General features: G+C 40.8%; 1 protein-coding gene across 1 annotated transcript in view; it reads left to right on the top strand.

The window, feature by feature from the left end:
* The window catches only part of LOC145393722 (uncharacterized), an 848,279-nt gene that overhangs the window by 402,202 nt on the left and 421,410 nt on the right, over nt 1-24,667 (top strand). The window contains exon 45 of the mRNA XM_080267765.1: nt 16,365-16,514. Within this exon, the coding sequence (XP_080123891.1) occupies nt 16,365-16,514 (150 nt within the window). The remainder of the gene's footprint in view (nt 1-16,364; nt 16,515-24,667) is intronic.

Raw genomic sequence — 24,667 nt, 5'->3', positions numbered from 1 at the left:
CACATATTCATTAACTGGTTCCACTCTCGCAATATCCCTTACTCTTTCATTTGTAACTCTGTCTTGCCACTTTACCCCCAGAATCCTTCTCAGTATTTTATTCTCAAATCCTAATACTTTCTGATCTGTTGCAATTGTACTGTACCATGACTCATGCCCATAAATTAAAATTAGTCTAACCATGGACTTATAAATTTTCAATTTAGTATGTACCGAAAGCATATTATGATTCCAAACAGATTTCAACATTCCAACAGCTCGCCAAGCCTGTCTAATCCTCTTCTCAATTTCATTGTTTAATGATCCATTAGATGATACAATCGTTCCCAGATAATTAAAGTTTTCTACATTCTTCACCACATTATTCCCAATTACACAATCCATTTGGTTCTCCACGTTCATATTAATAATTTCAGTCTTTCCACTATTTATTACCAATCCCACTTTTTCCCCTTCCTCCACCAGACAATCAAGCACCCTCTGCATCTTGTAAATACTTCCACAGATCAGTACAGTATCATCAGCATAGTCCAAATCTATAAGATTCTTATTTTCTTTCCAGTTAATTCCTGCACCTGTTCTCCTTACAACCTTTTTCATAACATAATCCATAACCAAAACAAACAACAATGGCAAAAGAACTCCTCCTTGAATCACTCCTGACCTAACTTGAAATGGATCACTCAAAGAACCACCCACCATTACCTTACAAAAAGTACATTCATGCAGGCTTCTAATAATATTTACAAACATCCCTGGTATACCATAGAATCTCATAATTTTCATCATAGCTCCACGTGAAACACTATCAAATGCCTTTTCAAAATCCACAAAACACATACTAAGTGGCATTTTCATCTCATTAGCTTGTTGCATTAGATGCCTTACAATAAAAATCTGATCATTACAACCTCGACCCGTTCTAAATCCTGCTTGTGCTTCTCTTAAAATTTTATCAATTACTGGCTCTATTCTGTTCTACAAGTTTTTGGAAAAGACTTTTGCAACTACAGGTGTCAAAGTCATCCCCCTCCAATTGCCACACACACTTAAATCTCCCTTTTTTGGTATTTTTATAATCACTCCATTTTTCCACTCTTCTGGAATTCCACCATTATCCCATGCCACATTAAAAAGTTTCAAAAGCGCATTCATCAACTCATTTTCCACCTTCAGCATTTCAGGGAATATTCCATCCTCTCCTGGGGCCTTAAAATTCTTTAACTCCTTTATAGATTTTGCTACCTCTTCCAAAGTTACATCCCCTGTTTCTATCTGTAAATCTCTCTCGGCTGGCAAAATGTCCTCCTCAGCTGGGATTGGTCTATTTAGAACAGATTCAAAGTGCTCTTTCCACCTTCCTTTTATATCCAAATCTTTAGTCATCAAATAACCATTTCTATCTCGTACAGGTATTTCTTTCCTTCTCTTTTCAGTTCCAGTTAACTCCTTTATGGCCTGATACGCTGCTCTTGTGCTCTGACCGTCATTTTTACTTAATTTAATTTCTGTCTCTGTTGCCTTTTCATCATATAGCCTCCTCTTATCACATCTAATGAGTCTTTTTACTTCAGAATGTAAAATCCAGCTAATGAGTCTTTTTACTTCAGAATGTAAACTCCAGTACTTTGCTCTAAGTACTTCAACTACGTGACCATCAACATGTTGTTCTTCACTTCTTAACTTAGCCTCTTTCCTTTTCTGAATTGCATTCCATGTTTCATCTGACATCCACTTTTTCCTTCTCGCTTTTCCCTCTTTCTTAATAGTAACCTTAACACTCTCATGCAAAACCTCTTTTACCTCTCTTCACATTTGATTAATATCATTGTTTTCAGATTCCATCAAAGTCTGCAGAACTAGAAATCTGTTCTTACATTCCCACCAAAACTTTTCTCTCATGCTCTCATCACTTCTCAGCTCATCAAAATCATAACCATTACCTCCTGTACAGTTACCGTTAATGTTTCTCTTAAGTTTTATTTTAATCTTTGACACAACAAGGTGATGATCACTACCTATATCTGCCCCCCTCCTTACGCAAACATCTTGCAAATAACTCCTATGACTTCTACTAATTGCAATGTGGTCAATCTGGTTACAGTATTTACCACATGGTGAAATCCAAGTAGTCTTATGTATTTTTCTATGCTCAAAGATAGTTCCACCAATTATAAGGTCATTTGCCAAACAAAAGCTTCCGAAGCGCACCCCATTTTCGTTTCTTATACCAACACTCTCCTTACCCATACAATCTTCAAAGTCATCCCTACTACTGCCAACAATTGCATTAAAATCACCAATGCAAACTAACACATCATGTCTTGTCCTTATTCACTACATCCTGCAGCTTCTCATAAAAGTCATCCTTCATTTCATCAGCAGCCTCATTTGTCGGAACGTACCCTACAACCATACTGATATTACCATGGTCAGATTTTAAACGATCATAAAGCAAGCGCTCATTAATTGGTTCAAACTCACATACTGCCTTACAAGCATCTCAACTCAGCAGTAGGCCTACTCCTTGGTAATGATTTCCATCACTCCTACCAGAAACCAACATAGTAATACCATCTTCCAAATTCATTTTATCAACTCCAAGCAACCTCGTTTCTGTAAGAGCACAAATATCCATCTTGTATTCCTTGAACACTGAAATAAGTGCTTCCATTTTACCAGCCTGATTGAGAGCTCAAACATTCCAGTTTCCTATTCTTAAGGTTCTTTTTGGATGTATAAACTTATTTTTACACCATGGGATTCTTAGCACCCCCTGCCCACTTAAGGGCTGCACGGGACTGAGGGCCATTGCTTCGTCACCAGAGTTCATCAAGATTTCTTAGGCAGAAAAATATTTTACCCTGGAGCCAATGCCAGTGGCTCGCAGGAACCAGACAGTGGAGAGAGGAAATTAACTAAATGAAAGTAAAATGCAGAGGGTTTGGACAGACAAAGCACTAGGGAAAGAAAGAGAGCAAAAAGAACGTAGATAAAAGTGTCCTTTTTAGTCGCCTCTTACGACAAGCAGGGAATACTGGGGAAGTATTCTATCCCTCCTTCCCCAGGGGGGAGGGGGGGAAGGTATACAGGATAAGAAAAGGTAGATGGATATGATAAATAAATATAAGGAAGTTGAGAGGGAAAATAAATTTACAAAAGTTGGTAGTAGATTCATGAAGTATAGTAGTAATAAAAGGATGGAAATAACACCGATAAACATATTACATCATGAATTTTCAGCCCACCACAGGCCATCATCAGGCAAATTATATATCCTGTGTTTTCAGCATGACTGAAATATTATTATTTGCTACATTTATTTAAGGCAGTATTTTTCTGTTACATTCCAACCTCCAAAATTTGAAGTTCTTGTGGCCATGAACTGTTTAAACATTTGAAAAATGCAAAATTTAGGAGAAACCTTTATCTTGTTATCCTTGTCTTATTCTCCTGCTTTAGACACTTTTGAAATGAGCTTTGAAATTTGGATCAACCACTGTACTGCAGGAGTCCAATCTCTCTCTCTCTCTCTCTCTCTCTCTCTCTCTGTCTTTTTTAATAAACTACAGGTGTTCCCTCTTCTGTCTTTCTTTCCTTCACTCTTTCCTCTTCCTTCTGCCTGTGGATGACTCTACACTGAGTGACAAGCCAAATGGTTTCCTGTACAGGAAACCAGTTTACGCTGGGTGGTAACCATATAACCAAATTATGGCGCCTGGTGGTTTAGTGGGTAATTAACTCCTTGGGTGTTGCAAGCATCTGATAAGGATGGGTCAACAGACTGCTACAAACCTCTCAGAAGGCTCTTAATGAATGTTAACGGAAAATAGCCTCACCAGGGCATGACTTAGCTCAGACCTCTCAGCAGCCTAGGGGTTAAGGCACTCCAGTCAGATTGAGCCTTTGTAGGTTTATCTCCAAGGGGTGGTTGGGGTTTATTGCTCACGTAATGCCACTCAAGGATGAGTGAGGCTGGTCACTCTCATTGGAAATGTCAGGACCAAATTGCCAAGCCCTGGGCTCCTATGCTCCTCATGGGGCAACATAGGATGGATGATGGATGGATGGATGAACGAAAACACAGGTATTATCATTTATCTCTTGTAATTCAAGCCAGTAATAATTGTCGGTATAATACCTGTTATTAGCCATGAAACATTTTTCGTGCGTCTTTCTTCACCGTTTCTTCACTGATGCTCTTAAGCACTTCACGCTGCATTCTTATTTAACATCCACTAATCAGTTGTGAGAAGAAATAATATTGCATTAGAATATTTATTTAACCCCTCCCTCCCCTGTATGTAGGTCACATCGGTTCACGTAAATAAACATTTTGTCGTATCACACCATTGTTTACTTAGCTGCGCGGCCCAGGCTGGTTAAGGTTGCCAACTAGGCCTATGTCTTTCCTTTCGCATGGGTGAGTGGGTGGGTAATTAGGCAGTGGCAAAATGTGAATATTGCCGAACAGTATGTGTTTTTTGCCCCTTCCACACTCGCATACTCACCTCTCCTTCCTCGACTGCATGTCAGTAAAATGGTAAGTCCATGTATTTGTTTGCTGTTTGTAGCATACCCAGCTATTTTGTAAGACTGGATTTGCAATTTTCAGAAATTCATTTATAGCCAAAATATACTCACATGGGGATTACAGGCCTCCACCAGGTACCAGGGGGGGGGAGGTTTAAAGCTGAAATACATGAATATACAGACTACAAAAGAAACTGAGCACTTAGGGTATAATGTAAAAAAAAAAAATCTCTCCAGGGATTTTACTAATGATACAGACAAAACTATGGAGCATAACTGCATCCTTATACTTGATCACGTTGCCCATGTCTTCATTTACAATCAGGAGGCATTTGGGCATGCTGTCCTTTAAATTTTGGAAGTATTCTGCATTCATCTCCTTGACCCACAAGGTATGAATCTCGTCTGTAAGGTGAGGCACTGACAAGATGTTGCATGTTGTAAACTTGTCCTTTATATAATGCTATGTGTTTTCTGTGGGATTCAAATCCAGAGAGTTACGTGGCCAATCCAGCTCTTAAGTGTCATGATCTGAGAGGAATTTCATAACTCTTTTGCTTGTGACATGGGGCAGAGTCTATCTATCTATTTATAGCCCAACATCCTAATCCCGCAAAGGGTGGCCGCAGACAAAATGCCTCCAAGTCGCTCTGTCACCCACCATTTGACTACCCTCATATACCTCTCACTCCCCCCAACTCACTCCCCCCTCCCTCATATACCTCTCAACTCCATCCCTCCACCTCATCCTTGGTCTACCCCTCCCTCTCCCTCTCTCCGCCTCACCTACATACACCCCCTTAGTCAGTCTTTCATTCTCCATTCTCTCCACATGTCCAAACCACCTCAGTGTATTTATCTTTATCTTCTCAACCACATCCACATCCACCCCACAACGTTCCTTCACTTCTTCATTCGTCAACCTGTCCCTCCATGTCACTCCACATGCTCCTCTCAAGTAACTCATTTCCACTGCTCTCACTCTTGACTTGTTCCCCTCTTGCAAGGTCCATGCCTTGCTTCCATACGTCAGGGTAGGGATCACAATACTATCATGCAGTGACTTCTTAACTTCCATACTCACCTCCGTATTTCTCATCATTGCTTTCAGTGAACCATCTACCTTCCTTCCCTGCTGTACCCTTTCCCGCACTTCATCCCCCAACGTTCCATCCTTACTAATCACACTACCCAAGTGTTTGAATGCACTCACATTCTCCATATCCTCACCATTCAACCTCACTGTACATTCTGTGACTTCATTTCTCTCAAACACCATAACTTTACTCTTGTTTACATTAACTTTCAGATTCCTCTTCCTACACACTGTCCCAAATTCATTCACCAAACCTTGCAACTCTCATTCATCTTCACTCATCAATACTGTATCATCAGCAAACAGCAACACCGGAATCTTCCAAATCTCACCCTCATTCATTTGAGCCACCCTCACATCCACTGCCCTACCTTGCACCTCCTTTACAACCCCATCCATGTATATATTAAACAGCCATGGGGACAACACACAACCCTGCTTCAGTCCCACTTTGATATCAAAGAACTCACTCAGCTCACCATCCACTCACACCGTAGCCCTAGCTCCTTCGTACATACTCTTCACAGCATTCAGCAATTTCCCCTCCACTCCATATATTCATAATACCATCCACATACCTTGCCTGTCTATTCTGTCATAAGCTTTCTCCAAGTCCATGAAGGCAGCATACACTGTCTTTCCCTTCTCTAGATACTTCTCCACTAAACACCTTAGCCCAAATATCTGATCTACACACCCTTTTCCCTTCCTAAATCCCCCCTGTTCTTCTCCAACTAGCTCCTCTGTCGTGTGCCTAACCCTATCAATGAGTATTCTACCATATATTTTTCCAGTCACACTAAGAAGGCAAATACCCCTATGGTTACCACATACAGAGACCTGCATAAATGTGTGCAGCCATAAATGTCATAAAATTGCAGGAGATGCTTGTCCAGCACTTAAGTATCGTCATCTGTTAACATGAAAGGCCATCCAGGTTTGGGATCGTCTTCGGTGGTTGTTCTTCCCGATTTGAACTGCTGGAACCAGTTGTGACATTGCGTACAGGTCAAACAATCCTCCCCATAAGCCTGTTGCAACATTTGAAAAGTCTTCTTAAAAGTTTTTCATTTTGAAACAGAATATCACATAGACATGTTGTTCTTCAAGATCCCTCATGGTCAGTTTGCAACAAATTACCAAGTGTACTAAACACGTTCACTCAAGTGCGTGTACCTCAGTGACTGAGTGATATGGTGTGATGTGGCCAGTGTTAGACTGAATCCTAAAGTCATCTCTACACAGCATTACAGTCGTGCTTACATTAGGCTGGCGTGCTATTTAAAAAGTTCAGTTTCTGTTTGATAGATGCGAACATTTTTTTTACTACTACTTTTCATTTGCAAGCAGGTGATCAGATTATTATTATTATTACTTTTTTTACAACGTACCGATGCATTTGGCATGATGCATTTGGTCCATGGCAAAAGCATGTGCTTATATAACCATACAGAATATTTGATTTACTGTTTATTTATGACATATTTATGGTAATATACAATCAACTAAGTCTACATTATTGCAGTCCTATAAGAATATCAAAATCTTAAATAGTGATGCAGTGTGTGTGTATTTACCTAATTGTATTTACCTAATTGTGATATACAGGAAATGAGCTACGCTCGTGGGATCCTGTCTCTATTTCTCAATAAGTCAAATTTAGCTTTAAACTCGTTTAAGTTTTTAGACTGGACTATCTCTTTGTCCAGGTTGTTCCACGGGTCTATACATCTACAGTATAAGGAAAACTATGTTTCTTGATGTCCTTCAAGCAGCTTGGCTTCCTCAGTTTCATCCCGTGTCCTCTTGTCACTCTCTTATCCCATAAAACAGATCTTCTTTGTCAATTTTATCTACTCCCATCATGGTCCTGAACACTGCAATCATGTCGCCTCTCCTTCTCCTTTCTTCTAAGGAGGGCAAATCCAGCTTTTCCAGCCTCTCTCTGTATGACAGATCTGCTGGGACCATCTTGGTTGCTGTTCTTTGTATTCTCTCAATCTTGTTCATATCTTTCTTTTTGTGTGGGGACCACACTACTGCTGCATATTCCAACCTGGGGCGAATCATGGCCAGTATCAAGTTTTTCATCATCTCCTCATCCATATAATGAAATGCTACTCTTATGTTAGTCAGGAGATTATAAGTCTCTCCAACTATCTTGTTAATGTGCTTTTCTGGTGACAAACTATCTTGGACCAGCACTCCCAAATCTTTCTCTTCTCTCATTTTTGTGATTAATTCATTACCCAACAAATAATTCAGTGATGGCCTCTTGGTACTTTTATCCATTTCCAATATTTTACGTTTCTTTGCATTGAATTTCATTTCCCACATCTGGCTTCATTCGTGTATCCTATCCAGATCCTCCTGCAGCATTTTACAATCCTCCTCAACCTCTTCCTTCCTCATGATCTTTGCATCATCAGCAAACAGACTTGCATAACTGTTCACTCCATCTACCATATCATTTATGTAAATCAGGAACATTAATGGCACCAACACCGAGCCCTGTGGGACTCCACTTGTTATTTCCCTCCATCCAGACATGTATGTGTGTGTGTGTGTGTGTGTGTGTGTGTGTGGTGTGTGTGTGTGTGTGTGTGTGTGTATTTACCTATTTGTAGTACAGTAAAAGTCCAATATTTCGGCATCCAATTCCCCGGCAAATCTGACATTTCGGCAGTTTTGAGAAATAGTCCCATTTACGAAAATCTCTGATCATTCGGCAGATTCTCCGATTTTTTTCGTCAGTCTTGAAATTCTCCATGAGGCTCGCCAGCTAGCTGCCCGCCTTTACCCACCTTAGTGAGTGAGATAGTGAAAGTGATGGAACGAGTCTACCACTGCCATGAAGCTCAGAGGCTAGCTCTTTCTCCTATAGCATAAAGAGAGGACAAACATGTAGTGAGTCTAGCATGGGAAAGAGAATCTGTTTCGCCATTCTTCCGCCATTCTTCCGAGTTGTTGCCGTGCTGCTGCCGACTTCTCTTGATTCTTCTGTGTGCTTTGTGAACTTCGTACCGAAATACCTCTGAAATTACTATTCGAGTGTGCTGGGGACTTCTTCCAGCAGTAGCAGACTCCAATCAACCCCTTCTATTGTACATATGTAAATAAGGAACCTACTATAAGTTTAGGTAAGTGCATGTGAACTTGTAGGCCTACTGTACCATTACATTTATATACAGTATGTTCACTAATTTCTTTATTTTTCATATTCATGTATAGTACTGTATTCATTACAGTATTGTACAGTATCAAACAGTATACAGTACTCTCTCCAAACACATTTGTAATGATATGAGTAATGATGATAGTGTTCACCGAAACATATAAGGTACTGAGTGGGTAGGGTTTTCGATAATTCGGCAATTTTGATATTTCGGCACTTGCCTGGTCCCATAGATGCCGAAAAATCGGACTTCTACTGTATACAGGAATTGAGCATTGCTCGTGTTGTCCTGTCTCCAAATCCACATTTATCAAGTCTACCTTTACACACATGAATGTTTTTCTCATGCACCACCTCTTTGTTTAAGTCATTACAAATATTTATGTATTACCTAATATACCTAATTGTGATATACATGGAATGTGCTATGCTCGTGGGTTTCCGTCGCTGTTTCTCAATAAGTCAAATTTAGCTTTAGACTCGTTTAAGTTTTTAGACTGGACGATCTCTTTGTCCAGGCAATTCCATAAGTCTATACTTTTGTAAGGAAAGCTATATTTCTTGATATCATTCAAGCAGCTTGACTTTTTCAATTTCATTCCATGTCCTCTTGTTGCTCTTTTATCCCATACAAACAGATCTTCTTTGTCAATTTTATCTACTCCACCATGGTCCTGAACACTGCAATTATGTCTCCTCTCTTTCTCCTTTCCTCTAAGGAAGGCAAATCCATCTTTTCCAGCTTCTCTCTGTATGACAGGTCTGCCAGACTGGGGACCATCTTGGTTGCTGTTCTTTGTATTCTCTCAATCTTTTTTATATCTTTCTTTTTGTGTGGGCACCACACTACCGCTGCATATTCTAACCTGGGGTGGATCATGGCCACTATCAATTTTTTCATCATCTCCTCATCCATATACTGAAATGCTACTCTTATGTTAGTTAAGAGTTTATAAGTCTCTCCAACTATCTTGTTAATGTGCTTTTCTGGTAACAAACTATCTTGGACCAGCACTCCCAAATCTTTCTCTTCTCTCCTTGTTGTGATTAATTCATTACCCAACAAATAATTCAGTGATGGCCTCCTGGTACTTTTACCCATTTCCAATATTTTACATTTCTTTACATTAAATTTCATTTCCCACGTCCGGCTCCAATCATGTATCCTATCCAGATCCTCCTGCAGCTTTTTACAATCCTCCTCAACCTCCACCTTCCTCAAGATCTTTACATCATCAGCAAACAGACTTGCATAACTGTTCACTCCATCTACCATATCATTTATGTAAATCAGGAACATTACTGGCGCCAACACCGAGCCTTGAGGGACTCCACTTGTTACTTCCCTCCATCCAGACATCTTATCCTTTATTACTGTCCTCATTTGTCTGCCTCTCAAAAAGTCTCTCATCCATTCCAGAAGTTTCCCCTTCAGTCCTCTTATATATTCTAGTTTCCACATTAGTCTCTTGTGAGGTACCTTGTCAAAGGCCTTCTCTAAGTCCAAGTACACACAATCCGCCCAACCATCTCTCTCCTGTACCACGTCAATCGCTCCTGAGTAAAAGCTCAACAAGTTAGAAACACATGATCTTCCACTTGTGAATCCAAACTGACATTCAGCCAAAATATTAATCTCTTCTAGATATTTTATCCATCTGTCTTTCAGGATTCTCTCACACAATTTTGCGACCATGCTGGTTAGAGACACTGGTCTATAATTCAGGGGTTCTTCCCTGTTTCCTCCCTTATAGATTGGTACCACATTTGCCCTCTTCCATTCTTGTGGCACTTTCCCCTCTTCCAGAGAACACACGATTAGATTGTGAATTTTATCCGCCAATTGTTCTCTGCATTCCTTCAGTACCCAATTAGAAATTCCATCAGGTCCTGGGGCTTTCCTTACATCTTGAGTTTCCAGTAATTTATACACTTCCTGTACCTCCACTTTTATATCTTTTATCACCGGTACATTTCTAGTCACTCCCTCCCCTTCCACAAACTCTTTTTCATTAGTGAAAACCGATTGGAAACATTTGTTCATTACTTCAGCTTGCATTGCTGCATCTTTATAGACCTCTCCTTTTACTTTCAATTTGGTGAATCCTTCCTTTTGTTTCAGTTTGCCATTAACAAATTATAAAACAGTTTGGGTTCATCCTTGCGTTTGTCTATTATACCTTTTTCAAAATTCCTTTATTCTTCTCTACGTATTCATGTGTATTCATTTCTAATTCTTTTATATTCTTCCTTTGTTCTGTTGTTACCTTGCTTTCTCCAATTGTTCCATTCCTTATCTCTCTCTTATTTTGCTATCATACACCTTCTATTAAACCATTCCTTTTTCCTGTTTTCTTTCCCTCTTACTCTTGATACAAATTTTTCCATGCCCAATTAATAGAGGTCTAGAAAGATATCCCACTTCCTCTGTATCTCTCTTGTTTCTCTTGAATTTTCTCCAATCCTCATTTTCAAAAAAGTTTCTCAATCTTGTAAAATTTGCTTTCCCAAAGATGTATCTTCCCTGTCTATGAAGCTCGTCTCTTGGCTCGACGTTCCCTATTATCATCTGGAACTCAATGACCACATGATCACTTTTTCCTAAAGGACAGAGATATTTCAGTGATTCTGTTACATCGGGTTCTTTGGTAAACAGTAAATCTATCCTTGCTGGTGTGTCCTCACCTCGAAACCGTGTCTCTTTTGACCCATTGCGTCATCACATTATTCATTATTATATTTAATAACATAGTGCCCCACGAATCCTCGCCGCCTCCTGAGTCCCATTCGTCCCAGTTCACCTCTTTACAGTTAAAGTCACCCACCAAAATTATCTTGTTGCTTTTCTCAATTATTTTTTGTAAATAAGTAGCCATATCTGACAACATTTCCTGGTATTCGTCATCATTCCATGCTCTCGTCTTTGGGGGAACATACACTACCGCCATATCTCTCTTAACATTCTCTCCAGTTTCTAATTTCATATATATCACTTCAACCCAGCCTTCTCCCATTTCCACAGTATCTACATTTATGTTGTTCTTCACTGCTGTCATCACTCCTCCTTCTGTTTTTTCTTTTCTGTCTTTTCTCCACAGTTTGTATTTACCATCTCCCAAATGAGCATCAATATCTTCTCGTAATTTGGTCTCTACAAAGCACATGACATCAGGTTCATGTTCTCTCAAGAAATCGTTCATTTCAAGCCTTGCCGATAATAAACCATCAACATTAGTATATATCACCTTCAAATTATTTTTGATGTTTTTTATACCCTCTTCTCTCCTACTTTCCGTCAGTACCACTTCCTCAACTTCTGGTCTTTCACAGCCATCTCCCTTAGTTTCCTTCACTTCTATTTCCTTAAATACCACTTCTATTACTATCCAAAAAAAAGTATTACATTCTTCCTCTGTCCTCTTATCATTTTTTCCCTTTACTTCTTCCTTCAATGATTTTAAAACTTCTCTTTCTTCTTCATTCAGATCTTTTCTTATTATAATATTTTCTATCCCTGCCTCTTTGCTCAATTTCCAGGTCACTTTATGTATATCATCTACTACACTTTCTGCTGAAAACTTGACTCTCATTGGTCTTGTTTTCCCTTTCTTGTAAGGCCCTATTCTCCTTACTTCTTCAATTTCTTTTACCCACCTCTCTCCTTCGGGATCAATCTTGCCTAATATTCCTCTTACCAGTTTGTGTCTTTCTTGAGTCTCATGGATCTAACCTTCTCTTCCTCCTCCCTGTTTCCAAATATTACCACGCATCTGTTCCTTTCTACAGTTTCTCTCACGATTTTCTCTTTTTTCTTCAGTATTTTCACTACGTTTTCTTCCAATTTTATCGTGTTCATTTCTCTTTCTTCCTGGATGATTTCTCTTAAGCTGACCACTTCTTTCTGTTTTCTTCTACGTGTGCCCACTTTGCCTTATGCTCTTCCAATACACTGCTCACCTTCTCCGTTTTATTAGTACTCTCTTCTAGTTTTCTTCTCAATTCAATATTTTCACGCTTCAAATTTCTTATCTCTTCATTCGCCATCTCATTAGACTGGATCAGACTCTGTATAGTAATTTCCGTATTCTCAGACACATCTTTTAACACTAGATTCTCCACTTTCTTTTCAAGTTGACTAATCCTCATAATCAATGTTTTAACCAGATCCATGACATTAGAATTTCTATCAAATCCTGGAAATTCGATTCCCTCAGTTTTTGCATTTTCGAACATGTTGTACAAAAATATACTTTTCCTATTACACTAAGAAGACAAATGCCCCTATGATTACCACACACTTCTTTTTCCCCTTTTCCTTTGTACAAGGGAATAATTATACCTGACTTCCAATCCTCCGGGACTCTACCTTCCTCCCAGGCCAATCTGCACATCAACCATTCTACTACTATTTCTCCCCCATACTTCAGCATTTCACCACACACTCCATCAATTCCTGGGGCTTTACCCAATTTAACTTTCTTCATTGCTTCCACAACTTCTATCCTACTGATTTCTTCCTGTCTTCTCACCTCCCTCCTTCTCCCAGTCATTCCCCAGCCACTTATACTCGCATTACTTCCATCCTCTATGTTCAACAATTCCTTAAAGTGTTCTCTCCATCTGCTCACTTTTTCTCCCTTCTCCACTAGTAATCTACCATTTTTATCTTTCACTCCTCTGCTAACCTCACTTCCACCCTGTCTTACTCTCTTCACCTCTTTCCAGAACATTTTCTTACAGTCCCTCCACTTTACACTCAAATTCCTTCCAAATTCCTCATCCACTCTCTTCTTACTCTCTCTTACTAATCTTTTCACCTCTCTCTTTCTACATATAACTCTCTCTTCCACCTCTCACCTTCTTCCACACCCCTATTTCTCATCCATTCATTGTATGCTTTCTTCTTTTGTGCCACAGCCTGTCTCACCTCTTCAGTCCACCATGCTGTTCCTTGCACCACCCTCCATCTTCTCTTCCTCCCACACGCCACATCACATTCACTCATTCATTCATTCATTGCCAGACGCCATGTATCCCAAACGGGGTGGCCAAGGGCTTAGAGTTAATTGTTTTACAGGGAGGGGCACTAATCCTCCACCAATCCCACTTGACACGTAGGGATGCTGCACATATTTCTTCTGTAAATTGGGGAAAGCCCCAGGAATGGATGGAGTGTGTGGTGAAATGCTGAAGCATGGGGGAGAGATAGTAGTAGAATGGATGTGGAAGATGTGCAGATTGGCCTGGGAGGAAGGTAGAGTCCCAGAGGATTGGAAGTCAGGTATAATTATTCCCATGTACAAAGGAAAAGGGGAAAAAGAAGTGTGTGGTAATCATAGGGGCATTTGTCTTCTTAGTATATTAGGAAAAGTGTATGGTAGGATACTTATTGACAGAGTTAGGGAAAGAACAGAGGAATTAGTTGGAGAAGAACAGGAAGGCTTTAGGAAGGGAAGAGGTTGTGTAGATCAGATATTCATTCTTAGATCTTTAGTGGAAAAGGTTCTAGAGAAGGGAAAGAAGTTGTATGCGGCTTTCATGGATTTGGAGAAAGCATATGACAGGGTGGATAGACAAGGATTGTGGAAAGTATTAAGAATATATGGAGTAGATGGGAAGTTGTTGAATGCTGTGAAGAGTATGTATGATGGTGCAAAGGCTGCAGTGCGTGTGGATGGTGAACTAAGTGAATTTTTCTCTTTGAAGGTTGGGTTGAAACAGGGATGTGTCATGTCTCCATGGTTGTTCAATCTGTACATGGATGGGGTAATAAAAGAGGTACAAGGTAGGGTAGTGGATGTTGGAGTGGCCCTGGTGAGAGAGGATAATGTTTGGATACTCCCTGTAGTGTTGTTTGCAGATGATACTGTGTTGTTGAGTGAAGACGAAGGGGAGCTGCAAGGCTAGGTGGATGAGTTTGGGAGAGTGTGTAAGAAACGGAATCTAAAGGTGAATGTAGGGAAGAGTAAAGTGATGGTCTTTGAGAGAGGTGAAGTCAGTGAATGTACAGCAAGGTTAGATGGTGAGGAATTGGAAAATGTGAGTACGTTTAAGTACTTGGGTAGTGTGATGAGTAAGGATGGAGGTTTGGAGGGTGAAGTGCTTGAAAGTGTACTACAGGGAAGAAAGGTTGCTGGTTCTTTGAAAGCAGTGATAAGAAACAGGGAAGTGAGCATGGAAGTGAAAAAGTTACTACATGATAGTATTGTGATACCAACTGTAACGTATGGAAGTGAAGCTTGGACGTTGTTGGAAGGACACAAGTCAAGAGTGAGAGCAGTGGAAATGAGTTATTTAAGAGGAGCTTGTGGAATCACATGGAGAGACAGGCTGACGAATGAGGATATAGAGGAGCGTTGTGGTGTGGATGTGGATGTGATAGGAAGCGTTATGGGGAACACACTGAGGTGGTTTGGCCATGTGGAGAGGATGGAGGGTGAGAGACTGACGAAGAGAGTGTATATTAGTGCGGTGGAGGGTGGAAGAGGGAGGGGGAGGCTGAGGATGAGATGGAGGGATGGGGTGGAGAGGTATATGAGAGAGGGGGGTGTGAGTTGGGAGCAGGGCAGTTAAATGGTGGGGGACAGGGCGACGTGGAGGCAGTTTGTTTGTGGCCACTCCAAACGGGATTGAGGCGTCTGGCAATAGATAGATACATAGATAGAAATATCCTGCACACACCTTCCACATCCCCCATCTGCTCCAATTTATATTTGCCCAATCGTTCCTCCACTTCTCTCTTATACTCTGCCTTTTTCTCATCCTCTTGTAACCTTTCCACTCTCCTTGCAACTACTCCTTCCTCTCGTCTTTTCCTTCTTTTCCTCCAGCTTACTTGGATCTTAATTCTGGCCACCACCAAGTAGTGGTCAGAAAGTCCACTCCCCCAACCTCTATAAGCTCTTGCATCCATTACACATCTTCGCATCCTTTCATCCACACACACATAATCAATCATTAATAATATCTGAAAGTCATTACTAGGAAAAGGGTGTTCATGAGTTGGTGAGTGCTTACCGATAGCTGAGAACACCATCTATTGCAAGTATTGTCCCATTCAGTAGCTCTTTCCCATATATTCAGATATTCATCTTTTGAATGAATGATTTGTACATCTAGTATACCTAGCCTGACAGCTAGGACAGGAAAATGTTTAAACAGTATCTGACCATAGTGGAGTTGACACATTATCTTTATGATTGAAAAAAGAACTTTATTATAAAATTATTAGTATTATATGTGATAGGGTATAGTGCCCATTTGATTCTCCCATTAGTCAATAGATCAAGTTCTCTTACTGGTGGGCTTTCTTTTTCCTGTTTTTGGATCCCTTCCTTCCAATGCACTACTAGGAAATAGGTTGATACTGATACTGTAATGATGATGATCATTGTCATGATGATTGTGTTATATTCACATTATAGTGAAGATAATATTGGTAATATAAACATAGAATGTGTATAGGGATGAGAGATCCCTTCATTTATGTAGAAGGCAGTTATTTGGTATATTGTACAGAAAACTTTCCATCTCGTCTGATGTTTTTTCTTTTTGTTGAAGGTGAGTGTTGCTGCTACCTATGTGAAGCAACTTCACCTGACTGATGCCCAGCTAGAGCTGCTAATTGATTCTCCCATCAGTCAGCAGATCAAGTTCCAAACGCAAGTTCAGAAGCAGAGCACTAAGAAAGGCAGTGGCTTGAATTTTTTGGTATGGTTGAGTTGTATTTGCATGGTTCTGTTTTACATAATCATACTGATCAGTTTAATATGACAAGCATTAACCCCTTTAATTTGGTGACTTTTTTTTTTTTCCTGTTATTAAAAGATTTTATTCTGTTTATGAATGCACTGTATAATAGGATGGGTTAATGAGGACTATAACTAACCCCTCCATTTGAAGATTTACTCTTAAGCTGAACAAATTCAATTGGTGGTAACAAGAATATAACAGTTGTCTCCCTATTGGAGTGGTTAAAAGTGCATCTTATTTTTTTTTAAATTTATTTATTTTTTTAGTTTTTAGCAGATATTCACATGTGCTTTTTCTGTCTACATTCAGTTTTTCATTCCTTCGAGCCACCCACAGAAGTTGCTCACACTTATTCCCTAGTGACCACAATTCTCCCACCCTGTCTGGCCCCAGAACTGCATTTAGGGTCCGATTTTTCAGCTTTCACCCAGGTATTGTTTTTTTTTTTGGTCTTAGAGATTTCAAGAGCTTGATTTTACACACCAGCAAATGTATATTTCACTCTCATATTCCTAATGGTTACTGCACTATTGACTGTCAAAGAACACCAGCAGTAAATCTTGTTACCCCTCGCATATTGAGAGAGAAAAAAATTACACCATAGTATATTTTGGTCTTTTAGATTTGAAGAGCTTGATTTTACATATCAGAAAATGTATATTTCACTCCCATATGTCTAATGGGTACCACACTGGTGACCGTCAAAAAAATAAAAGAAACTCGCCCCTCGCTATAAGCAAGAATGGGACATCACTGAGAAATAAGGGGGAATAGGGAAGTGGAGGAAGTGTGGGGGACATCAGGAGGGGGGAGAAAGGGAGAGAATATGCCTGCCATACTCAGCCAATACAGTTTAGGGGGGGTATGGGGGGTGATTTGGGTGGGAGGAGACATTGAGGACAGGGAGAGAAGAGAGGTGGAGAAATGGCAAGGGGGGGGGGGACCCTCCCTTACTGCGTCTAGGTGGACCAGCCAGGCCAGACACCACCAGATTATGTACTTCCACTGGTTATGCACCATATACATCATGAATGAGGCGGGGATGCCTCACGCCAGTTTTTTGTAGCTTGTGTACAATCAGTAATGGTAAAACTCTACATATCAAGGCTTCTTATTGTTCTTCTTTCCTTTGCAGGTGGCTTTACGTTGAGTGACAAGCCAAATGGTTTCCTGTAAGCCAAGAAACCACTTACAATGCTGGGTGGTAACCATATAACCAAACCATACATGTTCCCTACGTGTCAACAAGTGGGTGGGCGGAGGGTTAGTGCCCCTCCCCATAAAACAAATAACTCAAAGTCAAATGGCCACCCCTTATGGGATTATGGCGTCTGGCAGCAGCTAGATAGAGATAGAACAGATCGAGAGATGATCATAGAACTTTAGGGGTTAATACCTGTTACCATGGATATGGAGACTGAGAACACATCTCACATCTGGAGACTGAGGCAATAGGTTAGCTCTGGAAACCAAAATAATGCAAAAATGCTTTTTTTCCCATGAAGTTTCATCAGCATAATGCATGTTGACCCTGAATATATGTAGATTGTGCTTTAACTAGCTACTCTTTTGTTTTCCCACCATACCTCAAACTTTGTAGAGTTCTCCCTTTTGTGGGGTTAATTGGTGTTTGAAGCCAGCCTGTTTTCTGCCTTCCTGTCTAGTAGTTGGTATCCAGGTGCTTTCACTCACCTGATGACTCCCTTGATATCCACTTGTATATACAGGTATTTGTTACTTCCTTCCTCTCCTGGCTTTATTTCTTTCATTCTCTCCTCTTCCTTCTACCTATGGGTGACTTTACACTCCCTCTTTTGTCTTTCTTTTCTGCATTCTTTCCTCTTCCTTCTGCCTATGGGTGACTCTATACTGAGTGTCAAGCCAAATGGTTTCCAGTACACCAAGAAGCCATTTACTATGCTGGGTGGTAACCATATAACCAGATTCTGGTTCCTGGTGGTTTAGTGGGTAATTAAGGTGCTCTAATAAGATTAAGCCTGTGCAGGTTTGTATCCAAGGGAAAGGTTGGGGTTTATTGCTCATGTAATGCCACTCAGGGATGAGTGAGGCTGTTCATTCTCTTCTTAAGTGTCATGGGGAAAGGAAAAATATGATATTTAAGGAGGCAAATCATATGAAGAGGGATAATCGGGATATTATAGGTGAGCAGTGTGTGAAGAATGATGAAGGAAGGGTAATGGTGAACAGTGAGGATATTAAAGATGCATGGAGACAGCATTATAGCCGGTTGTTGAATGAGGAGTTTGACTGGGACAGGGAAGGTTTGGAGCCAGCAGATCCAGTGTTTGGCCCTTAGTCTTTGATTGATGCTGCTACTGTGAGTGAGGCAATAGGCAGGATGAAGGTGGGGAAGGCAGCAGGTGTGTCTGGGTTGACTGCCGAAATGTTGAAGGCCTCAGGAGATACAGGGGTGAGGTTAGTCACTAACCTGATAAGTATGATTATTTATGAGTGTGTTGTCCCAGATGATTGGCTGGAGAGTGTAATTGTAAATGTGTATAAAGGGAAGGCTGATGCTCTGGAAAGAGGAAATAATAGAGGTATAAAGATTTTAGATCAGATAATGAAGGTAATGGAGAGAGTTTTAGAAGGTATTGATTAGAGAAACAGTGAATATTGATGAGATGCAGTTTGGGTTTATGCCAGGTAGGGAGACCACTGATGCTATATTCATTGTTCTACAGCTTCAGGAAAAATATATTGGTAAGTAAAGGGATCTGTATTTTGTTTTTGTTGATTTGGAAAAGGCCTTTGACAGAGTCCCTAGAGAGGTGGTGAAGTGGGCAGTGAGAAAGCTTGTCTTGGAAGAGTGGCTGCTTAGGGTGGTTATGGCTATGTATGTGGGTGCTCGCATCCAGGTAAGAGTGAATGGAGATTTGAGTGATGAATTTTCCGTGAACGTTGGTGTGCATCAGGGGTCAGTTTTTAGTCCCATGTTGTTTATCATGGTACTTGAAGCCCTCTCATGTGACTTCAGAAACGGAGTCCTGTGGGAGATGTTGTATGGTGATGATTTGGTGTTGATTGCAGAGAACAAAAGGGAGGTGGAGGAAAGATTTAGGAAGTAGAGAGATGGTATGGGGCACAAGGGCTTAAGGGTAAATGCAGAGAAAAAAAAAATGATGATATCTAAGGTTGGTGGCGGTACTGTCAAAGACGAGGGAGAGTGGAGGAAAGATTTAGGAAGTAGAGAGATGGTATGGGGCACAAGGGCTTAAGGGTAAATGCAGAGAAAAAAAAAATGATGATATCTAAGGTTGGTGGCGGTACTGTCAAAGATGAGGGAGAGTGGCCATGTGCAGTTTGCCTCAATGGTGTGGGAAGTAATTCCATCTTGTGCGGTGTTTGTGATAAATGGGTGCACAAAAGATGTAGTTGTATCAGAGGTGGACTGCAAGATAATGCTGATTTAATGTGTGCGGTGTGTCGGGGAGAGCAGGTGGAGATTGTCAGGCGTGAAAGGATTGAACTTGCTGATGAATCTCTTGAGTGTGTGGAAGAGTTTTGTTATTTGGGAGACATGTTGTGTGCTGGAGGTGGGGCTGGAGCTAGCTCTGTGGCTAGGGTGAGAAGTGGTTGGAAGAAGTTCAGGGAGCTGTTGCCTATCCTGACATTGAAAGGACTCTGTCTGTGTGCTGTGGGGTCTTTGTATGCAGCATGTGTTAGGAGTGTAATGCTGTATGGTAGTGAGACCTGGGCAGTAAAGGAGGAGGATATTCGCAGGCTCAGACGTACAGAAATGACAATGATTAAGTGGATGTGTATAGCGTTCTTGCATGCAAGGTCTGGGGGGGCCGGGTTTACAATGGAAGATTTGGGAGGTAGGATGGGACTGGAATGTATTGGTGTTGTGATGAGGAGAGATAGATTGAGATGGTTTGGGCATGTGGAGAGGATGGGGGATGATAATTGGGTGAGGAAGGTGAGAAGTGTTAATGTTGGGGGTGGGGTTACGAGGGGTAGACCGAGAAAGACATGGGACGAGATCATTAAGTGTGACCTCAGCGTTAAGGGACTGAACAGGGAGGCTGCTGTGGATCGTGCTGCATGGAGAGCCGCCATTAGGTGACCAATCCGACGCATGGAAGCATGTTGGAGCCTTTTAAAAATTAAAACGAAAACGACCAACTTGCCCAGCCCTGGGCTCCTGCGCTCCTCGTGGGGCAACGTAGGATTAGTTGATGGATGGATGGTTCTCTTTGAGTTTAGCATTACACTGGATATTTGTATGTGTGTTTTGATGTTTGTCGCAGATTGACCTGAAAACTTTGCCAAAATTAGGAGGGGTACTGTACATACAGTAGTGTATAGGTAGGGTGTGTTTTGGTTTTCAGTGATTTTTTTTGCATGATTTTCTTGGTGTTAAAAATTACTTTGGATAATCCTATGTATGTTTTTGTGTCAAAATATGGCAGAATAACCAGAAAACACTGCCAAAATAAGGAGAGGTACTGTACATACAGTAGTGTATTGGTATGGTGTTTTTTGGTTTTCAGTGTTTTTTCTGCATGGTTTTCTTGGTGTTTAGCATTACTTTGGATAATCCTATGTGTGTTTTGATGTCTAAATATGCCAGAATTACTAGAAAACACTGCAAATTAAGCATAGGTACTGTACAAATAGGTTAGGTATAGGTTGGAGGTTGAGTATAGATAGGGTCTGAGTGTAGTAGGGGAATAGTGTTCATTATCCAGATGTTGCCACTACCTGGACATGCCATTGGCTCTGTTATGTCTGGATAAATGAGGGATTATTGTATAGTCAAACCCTGATTTATGATACTCCTAGATGTGATACCCCGGAATAGTGATGGGGGTAGAAATACCCCCAGTTTTGCAGTGAGTTTTGTTTTTGTTTTTAACAATTTTGATGATATTTTAGACAAAATTTCATGTTAGGTTGATTTGTAAACTGTTTTTAAGTTTTAGATTTAAATTTCAGGCACAAAATGATCCACAGGCATACATGGCGAGTGATGGGATGGTGAACTGAATGAAAGGAAGGCAGTGATTGTTTATGTGTGTGTGGATGAAAGGATGCAATGTGTAATGGATGCAAGAGCATATAGAGGCTGGGGGAGGGGAATTTCTGCCCACCACCAAGTGGTGGTCAGAATCAAGGTTCAACTGAAATGGAGAAATAGAAGGGAAGGACAGGAGGAAGCAGTGGATGCAAGGAGAGTGAAAAGGTTACAAGAGGATGACAAAAAGGCAGAATATAAGAGAGAAGTGGAGGAATAATTGGGTAAATATGAATTGGAGCAGATGGGGGATGTGGAAGATGTGTGCAAGATATTCACAGAAGAAATATGTGCAGCATGTAAGTAAGGTCGTGTGCGGGGTGAAGAGAAGACGGAAGGGGGTGCAAGGAATGGCATGGTGGAATGAAGAGGTGAGACAGACTGTGGTACAAAAGAAGAAAGCATATAATGAATGGATGAGAAATGGGGGCGTGGAAAAAGTTGAGAGACAGAAGAGAGAGTTATATGTAGAAAAGAAGAGAGAGGGAGAAGATCGCTAAGAGAGAGTAAGAAGAGAGTGGATGAGGAATTTGGAAGGAATTTGAGTGTCAAGTGGAGGGAATTTAAGTAAAAGTTCTGGAAAGAGGTAAAAAGAGTTAGACAGGGTGGCAATGAAGTTAGCTGGGATGTGAAAGATAAAATGGGTAAATTACTAGTGGAGAAGGGAGAAAAAGTGATCTGATGGAGAGAACACTTTAAGGAATTGTTGAACATAGAGAATGAAAGTAATGTGAGTATAAGTGGCTGGAGAATGGCTGGTAGAAGGAGGGAGGTGAGAAGACAGGAAGAAATCAGTAGGATGGAAGTTGTGGAAGGAATGAAGAAAGTCAAAATGGGGAAAGCCCTAGGAATTGATGGAGTGTGTGGTGCAATGCTGAAGCATGGGGGAGAGATAGTAGTAGAATGGATGTGGAAGATGTGCAGATTGGCCTGGGAGGAAGGTAGAGTCCCGGAGGATTGGAAATCAGGTATAATTATTCCCTTGTACAAGGGAAAGGGGAAAAAGAAGTGTGTGGTAATCATAGGGGCATTTGTCTTCTTAGTGTAATAGGAAAAGTATATGGTAGGATACTTATTGACAAAGTTAGAGAAATAACAGAGGAATTAGTTGGAGAAGAACAGGGAGGCTTTAGGAAGGGAAGAGGTTGTGTAGATCAGATGTTCATTGTTAGATCTTTAGTGGAAAAGTTTCTAGAGAAGGGGAAGAAGTTGTATGTGGCCTTCATGGATTTGGAGAAGCATATGACAGGGTGGATAGACAAAGATTGTGGAAAGTATTAAGAATATGTGGAGTAGATGGGAAGTTGTTGAATGTTGTGAAGAGTATGTATGAGGGTGCTAAGGCTGCAGTGCGTGTGAATGGTGAACTGAGTGAATTTTTCCCTTTGAATGTTGGGTTGCAACAGAGATGTGTCATGTCTCCATGGTTGTTCAACTTGTACATGGATGGGGTTATAAAAGACATACAAGGTAGGGCAGTGGATGTTGGAGTGGCCCTGGTGAGAGAGGGTAGTGTTTGGAAACTCCCTGTACTGTTGTTTGCAGGTGATATTGTGTTGTTGAGTGAAGATGAAGTGGAGCTGTAAGGCTTGGTGGATGAGTTTGGGAGAGCGTGTAAGAAACGGAATCTAAAGGTGAATGTAGGGAAGAGTAAAATGATGGTCCTCGAGTGAAGTGAAGCCAGTGAATGTACAGTGTGGTTGGATGATAAGGAAATGGAAAATGTGAGTATGATTAAGTACTTGGGTAGTGTGATAAGTAAGAATGGAAGTTTGGAGGGTGAAGTGCTTGAAAGTGTACAACAAGGAAGAAAGGTGTCTGGTTCCTTGAAAGTAGTGATAAGAAACAGGGAAGTGAGCATGGAAGTGAAAAAATTATTGCATGGCAATATTGTGATACCAACTCTAACTTATGGAAGTGAAGCTTGGATGTTGTTGGAAGGACTCAAGTCAGGAGTGAGAGCAGTGGAAATGAGTTATTTAAGAGGAGCCTGTGGAATCACATGGAGAGACAGACTGACAAATGAGGACGTGAAGGAGCGTTGTGGTGTGGATGTGGATGTGATAGGAAGCATTAGGAGAAACACATTGAGGTGGTTTGGCCATGTGGAGAGGATGGAGAATGAGAGACTGATGAGGAGAGTGTATGTGAGTGAAGTGGAGGAGAGAGGGAGGGGGAGGCCAAGGATGAGATGGAGGGATGGAGTGGAGTGGTATATGAGAGAGGGTGTGTGTGAATTGGGAGCATGGTAGTGAAATGGCAGGGACAGGGTGACGTTGAGTGGCCACCCCATATGGGATTAAAGCGTCTGGCAACAGATTGATAGATTTAAATTTTGTGTTTAGGTTGATTTATAAACTGTGTTTAGTCTTAAATTAATGTGTTTTAGTCATAGGTGGAGTGAACCCTGTCATGCAGGGTATGGATTCTCGCCCATCAGACGAGGTACGAGACAGTGTAGTCAACTAGACGATTCATGAAAAAATATTTCATGTTTGACCATTGAACTGTCATCTAACCTATCATGGAATACATAATATTCATTCATTCATCATCAAATCCTACATTGCCCCATGAGGAGAGTAGGAGCCCTTGGCTAGGCAAGTTTGTCCTGACATTTACGATGAGAGTGACCAGCCTCACTCATCCCTGAATGGCAGTACGTGAGCAGTAAACCCCAACCATCCCTTGGATATAAACCTTCTCTAGGTTAATCTGACTGGAGCGCAGTAATTAACCACTAATCCACCAGGCACCAAAATTTTGTTATATGGTTACCATCCAGCGTAGTAATTGGTATCCTGGAGTACAGGAAACCATTTGACTTGTAACTCAGTGTAGAGTCACCCACAGACAGAAGGATGAAGAAAATATATATATATATATATATATATATATATACAGTGCTCGTCAGAAGTATGGAGCGCCCTGCGTTCCTCCTGAGAAACAAACCTTTCAACATTGAAAAAAAATATAAATAATGCATTTTATTTACCTTTAGTGCTTCGTAGGGTAGCCTTTACGTTTCTTCACGGACCTGAGACGTCTTGGAAGTGAAAGGGCGAGGCTC

This window comes from Coenobita brevimanus, chromosome 25 (assembly GCF_032717465.1).
Source record: "Coenobita brevimanus isolate Jiangsu-jjx chromosome 25, ASM3271746v2, whole genome shotgun sequence".
NCBI classification, from domain to species: Eukaryota; Metazoa; Arthropoda; class Malacostraca; order Decapoda; family Coenobitidae; genus Coenobita; species Coenobita brevimanus.
This window is presented reverse-complemented; position numbering and strand designations above follow the sequence as displayed.